General features: G+C 40.0%; 1 protein-coding gene across 5 annotated transcripts; it reads left to right on the forward strand.

The window, feature by feature from the left end:
• Nucleotides 1–9530: 9530 nt before the first annotated feature.
• LOC121950511 (calcitonin gene-related peptide 1) lies at nucleotides 9531–15021 on the forward strand. 5 transcript variants are annotated; one of them, XM_088080218.1, is made up of 5 exons: nucleotides 9997–10021; nucleotides 10674–10765; nucleotides 11985–12119; nucleotides 13775–13963; nucleotides 14335–15021. In XM_088080218.1, exons 1-4 carry the CDS (start codon nucleotides 10004–10006, stop codon nucleotides 13935–13937), a joined length of 408 nt encoding a protein of 135 aa, XP_087936344.1. In that variant the 5' UTR covers nucleotides 9997–10003; the 3' UTR covers nucleotides 13938–13963; nucleotides 14335–15021. The 5 variants fall into 5 exon arrangements, with proteins under 5 accessions (XP_042352467.1, XP_087936343.1, XP_087936344.1 ...); XM_088080219.1 differs by having other exon boundaries at nucleotides 9998–10021; nucleotides 13778–13963; XM_042496533.2 differs by lacking the exons at nucleotides 9997–10021; nucleotides 13775–13963; nucleotides 14335–15021 and adding exons at nucleotides 9531–9684; nucleotides 12850–13762.
• The last annotated feature ends 4217 nt before the right edge of the window (nucleotides 15022–19238 follow it).

A 19238-nucleotide genomic window follows, 5' to 3' on the forward strand; every position in this document is an offset into this window, starting at 1 on the left:
CCTTTGTCTTATTTGAAAGGTATAGGTAGGTATATTTATCTCTGCTAGCTAAAATTATGTTTGAATAGCATTTGATTCTGATATGTTTGACAAACGTAGGGTAAATAGGGCAAGAAATTAAAAAAAGAAATGTTATGGTTCCTTGAGAAATCATGGAAAAGTTTTGTTTTTTTCCCTGAAAATGTGTAGAAACCATGGCAAAGCCTGTTAGTGTTGTCCACACATCAACACACACCTGTCCAATGTATACTGGCTGAGAATCCACTCTGTTGACCCGACTCTCTTCAACATAATACAGTAGTTTTTCCTTAACATGAGACAGTAGTTGTTCTGTAAACCTGCTGACAAACAAACCAACAAATGGAAGTGAATACCTCCTTGGCAGTGGTCAGTAAAAGGGCCAATAGCCCAGTCTTCTATATTATGCAAATCTGTAAGCACAACCACTATATCTGCATATAGTATTTACAAAACTATTACAACAAGTGTTCAGTAATGACTGCTATCTGTATGAAGTTTGAGCAACTACATGTGTGGGCTTCCCCAGAAGATTACTGGTACCCGTTTATGTGGATTGTGTAATGGAGTCATCATATTACTGCAGTTGGGTATAGTTCGTCACTATTGAACTTTGTCTATTTATTTCCACAATGTTAACGACAATGAAAAATAGCATGTATATCTGCCCTGTTATTTGGATCAACTCCAAAATTAAATGGTTTCTTCCTTGGCCCCTGCTACAGACTTCCACCAAGTTGCATAAAAGTTGGGTCCATAGTTTGCTGTTATCCTGCTAAAGAAACAGACAAATGAAAAACACTACCTCCAATTGTACAGTACCTTATGTTAAAGCAAACTCTCTGTTTACTTTTTAGACACTTCCTCATGTGTTTTGGAAAGGCTAAACAAAGACATCACCCCACAGTAAAATATACACATGTTGAGAAAGTCGAGTTACCTTTCCTAAGCCATAAATGGAAAATCTGTTTTTTAGAATGGTTCAGCATGCATATTATGAAAACTGCTGTCCTGCAATTACATGTCAGTATTTCAACATCTCAACCGATGCTCAGTTAGCTTTAGTGTTTGTCTATAATGTCCTCCCCAAAAAATCATCCAGACTGGATCTAAGTTGTTTATGCATCAGCGTCTATGACTTCAAGAGGTCTTTGCCTTTTATTAGAAAATGTGAGTGGATGAAATAAATGATTGAATGATTCTAATAATGTTTTATATAGTAGAGCTGGCAAGCATGACCACTGCACAACCCAAATCCAATTCCACCATATTTCTGCTTGTCAGGTCACTTCATTCATTCCAGTGTAATCATGATAAATAGGACTCCCTGTAGGCACTTTTTGGAAACACAAACCCTCTTTAGTGTTGCTCTGTCAGTCCTCAGCATTTGTAAGTGTCTGGCTATAGATTGCTGAGAGGTCTCTTTTTCTCGTTTGCTCCTTTTTCTTGAATGAATGTGGAGTAAGCCCAGCCGTTCAGACATCCCTCCCACACTGCAATGTTGAAAGCCCCTGAGTAATAGGTTTTAGAGATTGAATGTAATCTCCCAAAAGTCAGGGCATGAACCACGAAAAATTAGAGTGTGCTCCTTGACATTTTACATGCTTCCTTAACTGATGACCTGTCCCCAAATGTTAGCATGACCTTCTACTCAGCCACTTGTCCTGACAGTTTAACAAATCACACAACATTTTCATGAGTGTAACACCTGCTTGAAACCACACATCCTCCACTCAAACTGCTTCCTCCAGTCCCAGGTGTTTAAATACAATCCCCCATCTCCCTGATGTAAAACCACAAAGTGACACCAGTTCCACCACTTGAACTTGCATTTAATCAGGTGGCGAGCCTGCTTTGTGGTGGCAAGCCACTGATTAGATTTGGAGATTGAGAGCCATTACAGGAGGCTGCAGTTGGATAATGACTTAAGTGCTGTTGCCTTCCTTTCTCTCCAGGAAGTGATTTATCTGGATGGGCTTGGCCTTAACTGACTGTGAGGTGCCCAATGGTGAGCAGTGCCATTCATAGATCATATCATTGTGCTCTGACCCTATCAACAGTCACTGTCCTTCCAATGGTGATTTATGCTTTCTGTATGTGGAAAAGTCTGACATTATGATTCTGGTATTATTCAAAGAATGTGAAATGGGATCTTCCTTTCTCTTGTTCTTATCGTTCACTTGGTGTGTTGGTTGTCTTGTGTAATTTTAGACATGATAAGGCTGGAGCTAAAACAATTTTTTGATCAATAGATTGGCAGAAGAATCATCTGCAACTATTCTAATAACGCCATAACAGCCATTTTAAAACAACAGCTGTGAAAAGTGCTGAACATAATCCTGTTACCACTATCTGAAGGTTTTTGACTAGCCAGTTCTCATTCCCCCATTGTCAAATACCAATACTTTGTCACACCCCTCAGCATGTGACGTCGACACCAAAGGCACCCTTTTGCATCTTTATGAGATGCACTGGGCTTATAACTAACACGAGTAACCCATCTGTGGCAATACTTGATGCTAAGAGCAACTGATGTAGTATAAAGAAATCTGCTTAGAACAGGATGGAGAGGGGTGAATGGTTCAAACAAAACAAGACTATCACCCAGGAGACTGCAGTTTGTGTCCTGTGTGAAACCAAAAGTCATTTTTTTTAACCTAACGTTTTGTAATTTACATTAGTATATGGACCTGCACATGTATAGCACTTTTCTAGTAATTTTTGACCAATTTGGGGTTCAGTATCTTGCCCAAGGATACTTCAACATGTTAAAGAGTGGAACCGGGGATTGAACCATTAACTATTTCACAAAATTAACTGCATGTTACAAAGTGCTTCTTCTATGTGTCACATAGAGATGCAAAAAGGCACCGTGTGCTCCACTATCAGACGCCAAGGGGCATCACAGACCGCTGTATTTGAAAAACTGATAATGACAATGGGTTGTTGACAGTCGATCAGGCATTTAAGGACTTCATATTTGACTCTGGGACACAGGGTTCAGTATTTTTTTCACAGTTTTCTGATATTTTTTAATATATATATATGTATTCAAATTAGGATAGTTAACAGATTAACCTACAATGAAAGTGATCATTATTTGCAACCTTTTTATTTATTTATTTAAATCTATCATTTTATGGCACTGTTGTGGCCTCATTTGATTAACGACTAGGTTACTTCATATTTTGTAATTCAGATGTTATTGCAAGGGATTTTTAAAAGGCAGCAATCAGCAGTTATTCGTGATTTTTCTATCCACAGTGTAGAATTAAAAATGTTGTTGCAGACTTACATCAACTTACAAATTTCATTATTTAGGGACAACAGGGCATGCAATAGATTAAATTGACAGTTCAGTACCTGTTACACTTAAATACTTTCATTTTTAATTTTGTCTGATAATTACAGATAATTTAATTGATTTTCTCCCAAAAATGGAATCAATGATGGATACAGCTATAGTGTTTCAACTTGTTTTATAATAGTTTTTCGAATAAAGCACTCTGTCTACTATGCATAACCTATATGTAAAGCGTTAACATGGCGTGAAAGCTCTCTCTGCGATGCTTGGACATATATAGATACAGAATAAATGCAGCTGATATGAATGTGAAACTTGAATATGAAAATCTTGTGCAAATCATGTGCAAAATGAATCATTATAAAGATACCATAAAGAATAATGTGATAAATGTAAAACAGATAATCATATATATATATTTTATAGGCTTGTTTATAGGAACAATGCAAGATGTTTTTAAGGATGTAGTGATTCACAAGCTATTAAGTGTCATGTAGAATAATCGGAGTGTGACAGCAAGGAGCATCTCCACAGTATTGGTCAGTCATCCGTGTCCATCAGCTACTGAGTTATTCCCTGCATTTCCCAGAACGTCCTTCATCTGGCGTGAACTGTTTCCATTTTATGTAGGCGGCACTTCAAGTATTGAAATCAGTGGTTGTAAATTGTTTTTCCTTTTCTGAGAATCACGAAAGCACCCATTAGTCTGGTTTTAATAGTTTGCTTTACAAGTTATTGAAAGTAAAACAACAATGACTATAAATATTGGATCCCAGATCCAATATCCAATATAAAGCTAACTTCACTCTAATTGTTTTGTGTAGGTGGAGAGAGCCATAACAGCAGCTGTCTGCTGAGAAACACTGAGTCGTGCCTCTTCTACAAACACATCATCGTGTACTTTGGTTTCATTTCATAAAGGAGTATTGAGCCTTAATATTCTACTACGGCAGTGTAATGCGATTCATTGTTTTGCTGGTCAAACAATATAATATTTATGTGGCCACCACCATGTTGAGAGCCAATCCCCAACCACATAATATAAAACACACTCATCTGTAAAAACAAATCTCACAAGAGCCTTCACAATAAAAAAAAAACACCCCCTAAACAATAATAATATAGAGATGCCTCTTAGATAATAAACAAATAAAATATAAACGTGTCTTAATATAGTAGTAGGGGTTATATAGGGATTCAATGAAATAAAACAATAAACAAAGCTTCCAGGTGTTACATAACTGTTAGGCAAACAAAAACTCTTCCTCACAAAAACTAAGAACTGCCCTGATGCAGGTAACCTAGTGAAAAGGTGTTTTTTAATATTCCCTTTGCTCAGGCTTCAGAGTGCACAAAATCACCTTCAAACACAACATCAGTGGCAGGCAGTATCTGATAACATGAGGTCTGCATTAGATTGAGGAAAGAAAGATCAGAGTGTCCTGAGTGTGCAATTCCTCAACGCTGTTAAGCCTTCAGAAAGGGCGTTGTCACACACTGATTGACCCAGAGGGGAAATGCACCTAACTGCTCTCAATTCCTAATGAGGAGTCAGTCCCCACACCCTGCGCAACAGATGATCTGAATAACTCGTCAATTAACTCAGGGGAAGTGTGACATTCAGCGAAAATGAATGGGGCAAAGGAAAACCAAAGAATGAGGAACTATTTCCACAATGAAATGTAAAGAAAGAAAGAAAGAAAAAAAGAAAGAAAAACATCCATCACAAGTTCCCAGTGCCCAAAGTAATGTCTTTAAATAAACTGATAAACTGTGATGATTCCTGTGATATTGTCTCTACACCCTACCATGTGCCTTTTTTTTGCCTAAATCATCCATGCCCTTGTTGCCTAATCCTAAGCATATTCTTTAGTTGACATCCCAGCATTGGTTGCCATGTGCTTTTATTGCCTAAACATAACCACATACTTTTGTTGTGTAATCCCACCATGTGTCCATGTACTTTTGTTGGCATCAAGGCATCATTTTAGGGGCTTCCCAGAACGTCAACAGCAGATGCAGAAGGACACCCAGAGCATAATATGTACACACGGGAGTCCATTTACAAAGCGGCAATAAATGACGACTTGGGATGAGAATGTGTTCTGGACTCGTTGGAAGAGGATCTGCTCCATAAGTACCTTGTACCTTGTACCTTGTATGGCTTTGCTAAAAGCTATTAAGAAATTTACATGTATTCTGGCATTCATCAATATATTTGTAGCACCAGTCTTTTCGTAGGTACTAAAAAAAATCTAAACATGCCTCTGAATGCATATAGTGCTTGTGTTAATAATGAATGCACATAAATATTGTTTTTCATTATTAGGAATTACAATTTTAATTTGTAATGTGCTCTGCTCTGTTCAGTTTTAGGCTGGAGCCAGATTAAAAACCTGAATTTGTACTGTAAAAATAGGCCTATATTATGTTGTGCAATAATATGTGTAAAATGTGTATGAATACTACATGAACGTGTGTGCGTTACATTAAACAAACCTATACCATCCCTCAACGAGCTCCGTCATTACATTGACTAAGGGCACAGCAGTCCAGTAATATGACCAACACAGTTCATGTGTGTTAGCAACATTTTTACAAGTGTTTTCATTTATTTGTTTTATACATTTACACATGAGCTGCTTGATTGGCCCAATAGAGCTTAGCTATTAGGATGACATATAACATAATGTTAGTTCACAGCCAATAAGACCACAGCAGCAGCAGACGCAGATGCTGCTGTCATTGTGTCCCCAGTAATAACTTACACAAGGGTGGGCGTGTTGATGTCAGCTGGGGGAGGCCTGGCTTCAAAGGTTACTGTATCGACTTCACGACTCAAAAGTTTTTTCAGGAACTGAGGAAAAACTTTATAGGAGTCAGGATGGCCTGTGTAGCTCCCTGGGGTCTAGATGACCCAAAAGCAACACCCACACTGAAAGAACAAGCAGCACTTATATGAGAGCATGCACGTACAGTATAAATACAGTCACCCACACGCAGGATTACAATCTATAGACCCACAGACGCACACAGAGACCTGCTCACACATAAGCCCACTGTGTGGTGGGGTTTGCCCAATCAATTTTAAGTGAGTTCTTTAAACACTCCGCACATACAGTAGATGATCATATAGACCTTCAACTGGAGTTAAGACTGAACTCTTACAAGCTGTTTGTCCTTTGGTTTTCTCTCTGTGCAATAAACACACTCTCCTACGGTCATACATTTATTGTTCTCTTTATGCCGTCTTTAAAAGCATTAAATGAGCTGATAGAAAGTAAGACTGGTAGGTTAATACACGATGTAAATAAATGGGTATATAGGTGGCATATTTAGGTTTGTAGGTAGGTAAGTAAATGCAAAAGTAATTATTAATGTAATCTCAGACTCAGAGAGTTTGGTGTGGCAGATTAGCAATTGCAAAGTTAAGTACACCTAGCCAGAACTAATGCAGCCTATGATCAACACATGCATGGCGATTTTCAACATGTTCTCATCCCAAGTCGTCACATATTGCAGCTTTGCAGTGGACTCATGTGTACATATTACACTCTTGGTGTCCATCTGCATCTGCTATTGATGCTCAGGATGGCACAACCATGATGTCAACACAAGCACATAGTGGGATTACGCTGCACATGGTTATGTTTAGGCAACAAAAGCACATGGCAACCAATGCAGGGATGTCAACAAACGCACATGCTGGCATTGATGGTTAGGATTACGCAGATAGGGCAAGGATAGGTAGGATTAGGCAAAAGATGCACATGGTAAGGTGTAGAAACACATCACATTCAGACAGGAAGTGAACACCAGACTCTTGCATGAAAGTCCAGGGTTGCTCTCACCTGCCCTCTAGGGACCTTTGTGCTCCTTTTATTATGTAGGTACCAGCAGTTTTTCAACCTGACACCATTCAGTGGCATGTCATGCTGATGTGACAGGTTCTTGTCCAGCTGTGTCCTCAACTGTCACTGACTGACTCTCATGCTGTAGCAGCAAGTGCTGTCAGCTGTGCAATGGTTATGTCCAGCCATGTTGTTTGGTGACACCATCTGGCAGCGCATCATGCGGATGTGGAAGGTGGCTATTGGGTCTTGATCTAAGGGCAAAGCACTGCAAAAGTGGTAGTACTGAATGACTTCGGATTTTTTCTGTGTGTTCTGGCCTTTTGTCCAAATAAAAACTCTGTTTTAGGTCACTGACACTGGACCTTGTGAAAATCTGTCCAGAGTAAACATGTTCAAAAGCTCTGTTTTCATTGTTGACATGAAGGGAAAGTGGAGTTTTTGGTGTTGGTATCTCCTTTTCCGAGGCAGCATCAAATGAGGTGATATTTCATTTAATGACGGACATGGCCAAAAAAGTGCTGGCTCTAATTGAGCCCCCAAGAAAAGCATTGGGCTTTGAAGCCAATTTGAAAAAATGTTGTGGTGAGGTGGACAGCTGGTTATAGCATTTTTTTTTAGATTTGTGATTGTGTGATTGGCCAACATGGCTTTAAGGTCAGGGTTATATTGCTACCTGTTGGGTTGGCATTCTCCCTCCCTCATCTCCCAGGATGGACAGACATGCAATAGTTGTTGTGTATGCAGAACAGACTAAATAAAATTACATTATTGACACTATACGACATCACTGTCTACCATGAACCATTTGTGCAGGGCACGGAAGGGGGAACAGTTTGGGATGAACAGTTTTGGATGAAATATCAAAAGGCTGATGCCTTTTGATATTTGATACTTTTTAAATATTTTAACTTAGGATAAAGTTAAAATATCTAAACAGTTAGTGCTCTCCTGGAATGTATCACTCTGCTCCACACTGTGCAAAAAGTTAGGCAGCACTGTGGATATGCAGGTAGAAAGTAGTGATGTAGGTCTGTAGTCGTGGCTTGAGACCCAACAGCTGTCTATTCAGCAATGATTTAGCGTCTGACATGGGTGAGCCTTGTGGCTCAATAGCACTAAAAGGCTCATCCTGTCTAATGGGGTTCCTCTATGACGCAGACAGAACCCCTCCCCTTCTCTTACCCTGACATATCCAGAACACACACACACACACACACACACACACACCTACTGTACACCCATTCATTTTGTCCACTGTGCAGAGAGTCTGAGTGCATACATACACACACAGATACACACACAGACACAGATCAAACAAACACACACACACACACACACACACACACACACACAAATACTATACACACATGGTGTTCTGCACACTAATGAAAAGGAAGGGAATTGAGACGATGGTGCACGACAAACAGTTGTGTAATTGCTTTTGAGAAACGGCTCTTGTCAGAGGCTGTCATCGATCGGTCTTTGCCGAGGACAACTCGTTTACTCAGTGTGTGGGTGGAGGCCCGGGCGGCAGTGATCATTACTGGACTGACTGTGGTATCACTTTATTAACTCAATGTGGTTTGATGTTTCACTGGGAGGTTGTCATGCTACATACAGTAGCAGCTGTGAGACAAGAAATATGAGAAAACAAACACACAATTTAAGTTGGAGAAGATAAAAACTGCACAATGCTTCAGAGTTTGAAAGTAATTCATTAGAGTTGACTCGTATGTTTTGGTGCATGATAGGTGAAGTGCCATGAGTTCATTATTTGGGATTCACATCATATCGGCCCAAATCAAATCAAGATTACATAAGCTGATTGTGTGTTTATGGTCTATACTGAGCTGACAGTGGGCGTAGTGCTATCCAAACAGTGTTATGAATGAAGGGCCGAGGAGTGCGTCACTGTGTAGTATACATCCCTCCCCAGCAGATGGCTCCGCCTGCAAGTGCTTAGTAGTTGGGAGGGTGGCGGTGGGGCACTGGGGTGGGGGGCCCCCCCTTATCGATTTGGCATTTGAGATATAGCATGCAATGTAACATTTTTGGAAGGTTCTTAAAATATTTATTGCTGGTGATGCTTCTCCACGGACACCAGTTTGCTTTGCCTCCTATTTAATTAATGACATCAATGCAAATTTGGGGGGGGGGGGGGAAAGCAAATCGTCCAAATGACTGAAGGATTTTGTGAATGGAGCACTTACTGACTGGGGAATGACGTCAGCGCAAAGCCATATCCCTTATTAGTGAGCCACTGCTGAAAGGGGGCATCCCATTGGCTTGCCATAGCATCAGAGCGACGCGATTGGCTACCAGTGGATAATTAAACACCTACACAGTCAATGCACAAATCCAAGTGGTGGGATATATAGGCTGGTGCGTTGGCGCTGCATGCAACAGAATCAAGAGTTGTTCTGCAAGTTGAGAGAACTTGTTGTATTTTGCATAGAGATACATAGAGATATATATATTTTTTTTTTTGCTGGGTGATTATCACTGAAGGTAAGTGTTGACTTTTAATGTTGGGGCGATGTGTCAGAACTATAAATGTATCTGATAAGCTGTTTGCATATGTGTGTGTGGATCAGAGGGGGTATATTGACAGTCACTGCGTTAGAGTGTGGTGACGTGAGAGTGTTGGTAATGGGATTGGAGTGTGGCCACTGGGGTCACCAGCATCAACACCAACCATTTTGTGAGGGTCCAGTTAAATACTTGAGGGCCAAAGACCGACAAAGAGAGAAAAATGTGTGGAAAGGGGAAGAAAGACAGAAAAAAGGGACTAAAATGATCGACAGCAAGTGAAAGAGGAAAAGAAGAGATGGAGAGAAGGAACAAGGTTTGTGTGTGTATGAGAGAGAGAGAGATAGATAGAGAGAGAGAGAGAGAGAGAGAGAGAGCTGGCAGCTCATTACACTAATGCACTGGTCCCTTAGGGAGTTGGCAAGCTTGGAGTCCCCCCTCCCTCTCTTCTTTTTTCACCCCACCTCTTCCAGCACAAGCTACATGCATTGCACAGTCTAGGACCCCCACCTACCCTCACACACACACGCACACACACACACACACACACACCTACTCGCAGGCATGTCACTCTCTGCGACCTGCAGCGTACGACATGAGAGAACTACTTGTGCTGTGCTCTTGGCTGGATGTTTTGGAGGAACAGTGCGTTTTGCAAAGGAGGGGGGATTGTTATGTGGCTCAGATTTAAAGGGGTGTTGTGTTGTGTTAAAAGCATGTGCAGCAGGAGAACAGAGCTAAACAGTGGCAAGCTAAGATGTGCTGAAGTCTCTGGGAAGTGACAGGAAGCCCTATTTTCTTGTTGCAACTTCTTCCCAAACAGCACAAGCGGATCAGACACAAGCAAGAGAGAAAATCTAGATGTATGTCAATTTTTGTAGTTTTTCTTGGCAAACTTTTTTCAGAGTGTGAATAACAGCAGTATTGTGCACAAGTAGCTGACGAAGGGTGTCTTTCTCGCCGTGTAGGGGACCATGGTTATGTTGAAGATCTCTGCTTTCCTCGTTGCCTACGCCCTGGTCATTTGCCAGATGTACTGCTCACAAGCTGCCCCTGCCAGGTGAGACGCTTCACATTTTACACTCTACACACTCCTACTGACATGCATTTCACCAGCAAGTTGACACATGTGGGAAAAAAAAAACGGGGGTAAAATTTGTTAGAATTAAAAGCAACCAGTGGCATGGAGAGGAGAGTCGATGCAGAAACAACACCTTAAAAAAAAGTAATCACAATATGTTTTGTGCTGCTAGAAAAATATGATAATAGAAATGTGAGAGGTTAGTGAACGAAAGAGATACATGGGTGTAAGTTTTTCTTTTAACATGAAACAGTGGGGGTTTGGAGTTCTTGCTCACAAAATTTAGAGCATCACACATTTAATTTCCTGCATTCTGGTAAATTTTACACATAATTTTATTCTTTAATTTTGTGAAAATAAAAGTCCTCTGCTTCTCTGTATTTGGGGGGGACAAATGCACATGTTCTAAATATTGAGTGTCCCCCGCGTTCCACACAAAAATCTACACTCATGAAGAAATGCAAACTCATCCACAGATAGTCTACAGCAGATGATATTTAATGATGTGCATGCACACAAACTTTAAATATATTTTTTCTGGTTTCTTTGAATAATTTATGATACTACTTTTTAGCCCTTTGAATGAGCAGGATTAAGTATGGGCTCCAGTTGAGAGTTATAAGGCTCAAAATGTGTCTTTAACCGTATAGTTTTATATGAAAAAGGAATTTAGATCCAATACTTTGTATAAATTTAGACAATAATACCTCACATTTTTTCTCTCTGTATAAGCTTATTAAAAACAAAAAAGAACCAAAAAGTGAAAAAAGACAGAAAAAAAGCTATAACTCACTCAGGGAGAGATAAATGAGATCTATATATTTATATGAAGCCCCATTCAAGCCACTCCCCACACTGTACCCATGAAGCTATCGATTTTGTAATAAATCTTAAGCTGCTTGCACATCAGCCCCTCTCTCCGATGGGGCACTTTCCGCAGATTGTTTCCCCGCGTTGGCCAGTGGCCCTCCAACTCAGACGTCATTCCTCTCCGAGTTGGTGACGTCCCAGCCAACCCCCCTGACCCCTCCTATCCATCCAGCCACTTCCCCGCTACCCTACCCCACCCTAACACCCCTCCTTTTAACTGCAGGTGATAATTCTATGGAAGGATTTAATACCTAATCTCAGTGCCTTTTCCTCCCCCCACCATCCCTTCTGAACCCTAAACCTGCCCTGCTCACCCCTTCATTCACAGACCGGGTTTAGAGTCCATGTCAGACCGAGTCACGCTCACGGACTACGAGGCGCGAAGGTTACTCAACGCCATTGTCAAGGAGTTTGTGCAGATGACGGCAGAGGAGCTGGAGCAGCAGGCAACTGAAGGAAACAGGTACGCAGGCGACAAACACATGACTCTTTATGTTAACCCCTTTTTTAAAATGCAGTTTCCTTTAAAAAATGGACAGTGAAATTTAATGGTAGTCTGGGCATCTTTTTAGGGACCATATCATATTCTGGTTTCACTGAAAATGCGTCCCTTTAGCACTTCTCTTGGGTTCAGTCAGGCATAGAGGTATGTACATCTTAGCTGACCAAAAGAGAGAAAAACATCCAAGTAAAAATGTAAATACACAAATAAAAATCCCTATTCTCTGTCATGATCCCACTCCCGCATGGATGAGTTTGATTTTGTTGGAACGGACTACTGTTTCCAGCCTGCCTGCCGGGCATGTGAACAGCCTAACGGAACGGATAAGTGTGCATGATGTCAATTAAGTGGAGTTGCATGACAGTGGGAAGCGACTGGTTTGTTCTGTGGGTGTAAAAGATGTGACACGAGGGGATTGACTGGGATGGGGGTGGGGATGGTGGTTTGGCGCATGGAGGGATGGAGGACAGGTTCTTTGAATTGGTGGGGAGCAGAAGCATGATGCTGTTGAAAGGGGGGTGTTTTTATTTTTACTTTTGTATACCTGCGATGGCATGAGAATGAAATGCATGTAAGAGGAATGGTGCGTGAATGGAAGGAAAAAGAAAGAGATAAAGAAAGTGCATGTTTTTTTTCTCCATATGAGCCTGTTCTCTGCATGTGTTTTTTTTGTGTGTTCCCTCCCCGACAGCATGGACAGGCCCCTAACCAAGCGGTGCTCCAACCTCAGCACCTGCGTGTTGGGCAAACTGTCTCAGGAGCTGCACAAGTTGCAGACGTTCCCTCGCACGAACGTGGGAGCAGGAACGCCCGGCAAGAAGCGCAGTGCGCCTGAGAGCGACAGCTATGCAAGCTACGGCGAGACGTTTGACAGCATCTAACCGCTCCTCATCCCCCCTCAGCCCCTCTTTTACCTTTACTGCATCTCTTCCTCCTCCTCTTCCTCCTCCTCATACCTTATTGTTTTTGGATTGTGCAAGTGCATGTTGATTTGACCTGCTTGACTGAGAAGAATACGACCTTTAACTGCAAGCAACTTTTAGTTCTTTCCTCCTTCTCCCCCTGTTTTTGGCAGAGAATGATTTGTCCCTATGATTTCAGACAATCAGACTTAGTTTTCATCAGGAGCCAGTTCAGACATCCATCTCTGTGTACTGTGCGTGGAGTCATCTGAAGGCATTTCAAAGCCCCTGAAATTTAAGAGTTAAGCGAGATCACTCAATCGAAACCATAAATAAATGATCCACTCATGCGACACCATGTTTCTTGTTCAATAAACGTATTTTTCTACCAGGAAGCCTTAGCTCATTTTCATTCTTAGGGGTATTTTAATTAAAACTGTCAGTATGTACTTAATGTTTGAAAATATGGCCAAAAATAGCATTTTAGAGCATCTTTAATATACCTGTGGAGCTCTCATCGAGTTCAGAGGTAAGAAAATGACAAAGAAAATATGCAATTAAACCTTGCATGGTTGATGCATATTTTTAACTTGTACATTGTGTTTTTTTCTGTGCTTTAAATCAATGTGTGCAGAGATACTGTGTCTGTGTTTACACTGTATTAATGTCACACCAGATCTTGGTGGCATTAACCCCTCGTTTGCTCTCCTGAAGCAGCGTTACAGCACAGAAGCGAGCCTGCAACACGGCAACCTGCGTGACTCACCGCCTGGCGGACTTCCTCAGCCGGTCGGGGGGAATGGGCAACAGCAACTTTGTCCCAACCAACGTCGGCGCCAAGGCCTTTGGCAGACGAAGGAGAAGCGTCCAGATGTGAGCACTCCAAAAACCTTCAGGGACACGGTAAATAAAGTTTCTTCTTCTTCTGTTTTTGCCCTTTGACTGTGAATTTCACCTTTTCTTCATTGCTTTTGTTCAATTTTTATAATCCAGCACCTGTGATAATGAAGTGTATCATCAAATCAATATAATCCTTCACAAGTGCTGATTAAAAAGTGAGAAAAAGTTGCAACAAAAGAATTTGAATTTAAAAAAAATGGAAGCAGCATGATTAAAATTTAGACCAAAATACCTAAATTGACTTGTGATGTGATTTTTAAAAAAAATGGTTAGGGTTAAAACATTTTGCACTCATCTCATAATGACTTGTAATTTATGAATGATGAACACCAGTAATTAAAATAAATGTGTCTCTGTCTTTCTTTCTTTCTCAGGTTGTAACCTGACAAGAAAACATCAGAAAAAAAACCCTGAGAACAAAAATCAACAAAAACAAAATCAAGCAGAACCCTCCCAAAAGAACTGGCCCTTTATCCACTCCCTCACGTTCTTACTGGAAAAGAAAAACAACACCACAGGACTTCTCGTCCCCATTTCCATCCTGTTAGTGAAACCTTTTGCTTTCAGCAAAATAAGAGAAAAAAAAGAGAAAAAAAGCACTTTAGTTTATGTACATGAACAAATGAACTTCTGAAGAAAAAAACATCCTGATGATTCCTCTTTTTTATACATGAGTGTCAATGGAAAATAAAATGAAAGCTGCAGTGGTTATCAACTTATTTTTTTCCTCCTTTCACCTCGTTAGAGCACATTTCTTCTATTGCCTCCCCATGTGAGATCCATACATCCTCCATAACTTCCTCTCTTCCCGAGGGTACCCTGTTTTTCTGTGTGCCAGAGGGACGCCATTAAAGATCAGCCTACCCAAGGCCCCCCCCACAACGGCTGTTGTCTTGTGCCTTGATGTAGAACAATTTACATGAACATGATTGTACAGTTCTGTTTTGAGATGATAAAGAAGACCCGAGCGAGGATGAAGAGAATGACGACAGATTAATATTGTAAACAATATTGTGAAAACAAATTTCAGCAAGATTAAAATGTATTTTAGATACACTCGGGTTTGGGGTACTTGTGTTGTTCTTCAAAAGGTTTTAAGAAAGACGTTTGAACGATTATATTATAAGTAGCTTATATTTGTACATTAATTGCTGGAATATTGATGTCAATGACAATCTTTCCCAGTGATACATACAAACATGCTGAAAATTTGTAGCACACATATATAATTCTGCAAAAATACCAAATCCAAGGTTGGGTCACTTTGTATGCAGCGACAGTCTGTGGGTGTAAACACATCAGATTCATTGGGAGTAATTTTCAGACTGACACCACAGCGGCATGTTGAGATGATACAAGATTAAAAAAAACTGCATGGGTAATTGCTTAATAAAAGGCAGCAAAACCTGCAGTCAGACTTGTTCTTCTTTAGCTCCAGTAAATGGAAATGCACAACATTCACTTTTAATCAGAATCAGTTTAGACAGCCACTTATGCAATAATTGTTCATCAGAAGCCAAAAGCTTCGATTTACAAATATGCAAGAGATCTGAGGTCTTTTTGTGCAGAGAAATCACACATTTCAGAGCTTTACAGAATACAAAATATAGTCTTCTTTATTTCAGATACAGCTTAAAGAATGTGCTGCCGTTACACACTGCATTATTACCAGCCGGCTCATTTCTAATCATTGAAAATGTTCTATCACATGCAGGGTAACATTTTGGGATTCTCTGGTTTTTACAGCAGCACTCCAATAGATGGCAACATAATTATCTTGACTAAAGTTCCCGTGGAGTCCTGCAGAGTCTCACAGGTGTGACTCAAGTTACAAAAGCATAAGAAGGTGTCTCAAGTGGTGATAAACGTGAACACTTGGCCCCAGCAGGTGGTCTGTTTATTGTTTGTTTATTTGTACAAAATGTGAAAAAAATATTATTAAAATATTAAAAAAAGTGAAGATTCACATGATGATGACGATGATGATGATGATTTTTGAACAGTGTCACTCATCAAGGCTGTTTTAACACTGATGAGGCGTGAGACAGTGACCTGTTGACAGGGGTGTCACACTGAATTCTGGGCCTATATGCTTGAGCAGTTTGTTGGCCTCTGCCCTTCCTCTCTTCTTTTTTACATAGTATTTTTCCCCGTTCTCTTCATTTCTCTTTTTTCTTTTTTGAAACCCCGATTGCCCTTTTTTGGGAAAAGACATGACAATGGTGGTGCACTTGTAGTTACTCACTCGGCTTTAGCTGGATTTTTTAATGAATCCTAGAGCAGAAGCAGTCTAAACCATTTTGCACCTTTAAGGGGTGAGAGCATCTCAGAGAACTGTCACTATAATTTTTATTCAAGTTCAATCTTTCAACTTATTTATTCAGCCAATTTTAATTTAATGACCACATTAAGCATTTAGAAATTTAAAAAAAATTATAAACAAAACCAAGCTGTCAAAGAGTTTTCCAGGGATGATGTTTCTCTTTAGGCCAACATGGAAGTTAGCATCACCCTGGTTCATCAAGAAGCCTATAGGAATTTTTCATTGGATTTTGGACTGGACTGTTGCAGAAAATAAGCTCTTTGGCAAACAAATGTTTATGATGCTTACATGTTTTGTTAAACAAGATTATCTTTAATTAACACCGTATATGATTCCTGAAGCCTGAATGCAATCAGCAGAAGTAAAAAGCTAATGTAATATTTCATACTTTATTCTTGATATTATTTATTATAGCCTATAGATATACATTTTTTAAAAAACATTTTATAATTGTTTTTTCTTATCAATCTTAAGAGACTGTATGCACTGATTGGTAGTTTCGTAGGGAACATCACTTGTAAAGCCCCTTGAGGGTCCCTGAAAAGTGTGCTACATAAATCAAATCAAATCAAGTCATTTGAAAAGTTAGGCTATACACAAACTACACTACAGTCACATCACTTAATGCCGCCACAATCTTGGCTTATATTTGATCAGCACCACTTAGTTTTACTATTTGATCTCAGCTTTTTGGCTTCCATTTTCATTGTGCAAGAAGCAGTATGGTGCCCACTTCCTCTTCACAAACTCTCATTATTACAGCTTAATAGGGCATTGAAATGCGTTTCTGAAAACATATTAGGGGAGACATAGGCAGTGCAGTGACATAATCTTATATTCAGCACTGTCTAGTTTTACCATTTGATCAGATTTTGGTCTGAGTTGAAGAGAGAGAGGTGGCACTGTCCATGGTGGCAGTAAATACAAAAAAAAAGTCGTAGTACAGCCTGTACATTGAGCAACAGCCTGAGGGTCAGTTGGAGAAGGAGGGATATCTGGTTGAAAATCTGTAAAGTATGCATTCTGTAAAGGCTGTAATATGGACCAACTGCAGAATTCAAGGAATGGAAAATTGTTCCTTTTTTCTCTTTTCTTTTAAAATTAGCTCTGAGGTGCTCTTCAGCAAGGCTCCGAACCATTATCTGCTTCAACCAGTCATCAGGGGAGAACTGGTTGTACTGGGCAGCGCTTCAGTCGGTTTCTTACAGAGTGAAATTACGTGTACTACTTGCAGGATCATTGAGAAAAGGGTTGAGTAAAGGGTACAGGAAAACCACTGAAAAAGACAAAAAGAAAAAGGTGAACATCATTAGTGAATAATAAAACATGAAACTTGATGTGTTTAGAAAGACTTTCAACAGGAAACAAAACATTTATTTCACATAAATCATGTTAATTGCACAAACTAGAGCAGAACATGCAAATGCATAATTACAGTTTTAGTTAGCCAACAGTAACATTCCCTGTATGGATTTAAGGTGCTGTGTTTCCAGAAAAATCACACACAGAGGTAAAAAAGCACTCGAAGGGGGGATAAATAAAGGCCCTTCAGTTGTTTGGATGACAAATATGGGATGTGAGTTTTGGAAATTGAGGGGATAATGAGCCCATTTAATAAGGGTGAAATTGAAAAACAGGATACAGTGGATCCTATTTGGTTGCACGGATGAATGCCAAGTGTGCAACAGAGCAAATACAGGACATTTGTCACAGTTTGCATCACACGAGGAACCAAGGTTTTTGTAAAACATGTCATTTAGTAAAGTCAAAGAATTATGTGAGAAACCATTAAGACCGGACCGTGTCGTGTCCATGCTAAAAACTTAAAGCCATAAATAATTTGATGTGAAAGAAACTGTTCAACTGGATGACATCTTAATTCCCAGATGAGAGGAGATGTATAAAAATATGTGACCTTATGCTATCAAAGTATAAACAGAAAAGGGGGACTTGTGCTCTTTTCCCCCGAAGCCTTAAAACCTTCCTCTGTCAGTTGGTTTTACAGTCTTTCCACTCGTGCTCTCTCTCTGTCTTACTATCTGTCTGTCTGGAATCATACAAGAATCCACACGGAAACTTTTCCTGCATGACTGAGGAGGGAAAAATACCCCCATATTCTGATAATTGAGGGGGACGGGAGGTTGAGCGCTGATTTCGTGGGTTGGTTTGGTTTTAAGCTTCTCTCTCAGCAGTAATCTAACAATCCCACGATGCCAATGAGAATAGCAGTCTTAATGGCACACAGCTGCTTTGAATGGGGCCCTTCCAGTTCGAAATTAGATGGTTCGTATAAGAGAAACCAAGACCCCCATCTCTAGCGAGGAGACGTGTCGCAAGTCCAGTTCCCAGAAACCTATGCCACAAACTAATTTCAAAAGCTGAGAGCTTTTTAATGTTTTAAAGGAATAGCTTGACATTTTAGGGAAATAGAGAGCCTGACTCATGATGTCACATCCTACCTGGCCTCTGTCCCATGAGCCTCTGTAACTCAATGCAACATCTCTATGAGCATTAATCCTCTATCCCAAGGGTACTCAACTAAAATAATTCAATATTAACAATATTCATTGTCAATAGTCTACAATTTTAACATACAGACACATTATGGCACTATAGCTGACCTATCCACTACAGCAGTTGCTAGAAATTTAAACCTTTGTTAATTTAAGAAACTTTAATTATTTTTTGTGGAACAAAATTGTCGCTTAATTTCATTCATTTCTATAAAATTCATGAAGGCTCTTCTCCAAAGTTTTTATTCAGCTTTCTAGTTGTAATCTCTGCTGTGTAAAAACTTCTACAACTTCCCTTAACCCACTTCTTCTGTCAAACCTTGACATTTAACCTGCAAAAGGGCTTATGGGAAATGGTGTTTCCCAAAGGCAGCTGAAAAAAGGATTATTAAACAAAGGTATCAGTTTAGAAAAATGACAGTGACTGTCTAAACATATTGAG

This window comes from Plectropomus leopardus, chromosome 7, assembly GCF_026936395.1.
Source record: "Plectropomus leopardus strain MGB_pleo_1.0 chromosome 7, ASM2693639v1, whole genome shotgun sequence".
In the NCBI taxonomy this organism is placed as follows: Eukaryota; Metazoa; Chordata; class Actinopteri; order Perciformes; family Serranidae; genus Plectropomus; species Plectropomus leopardus.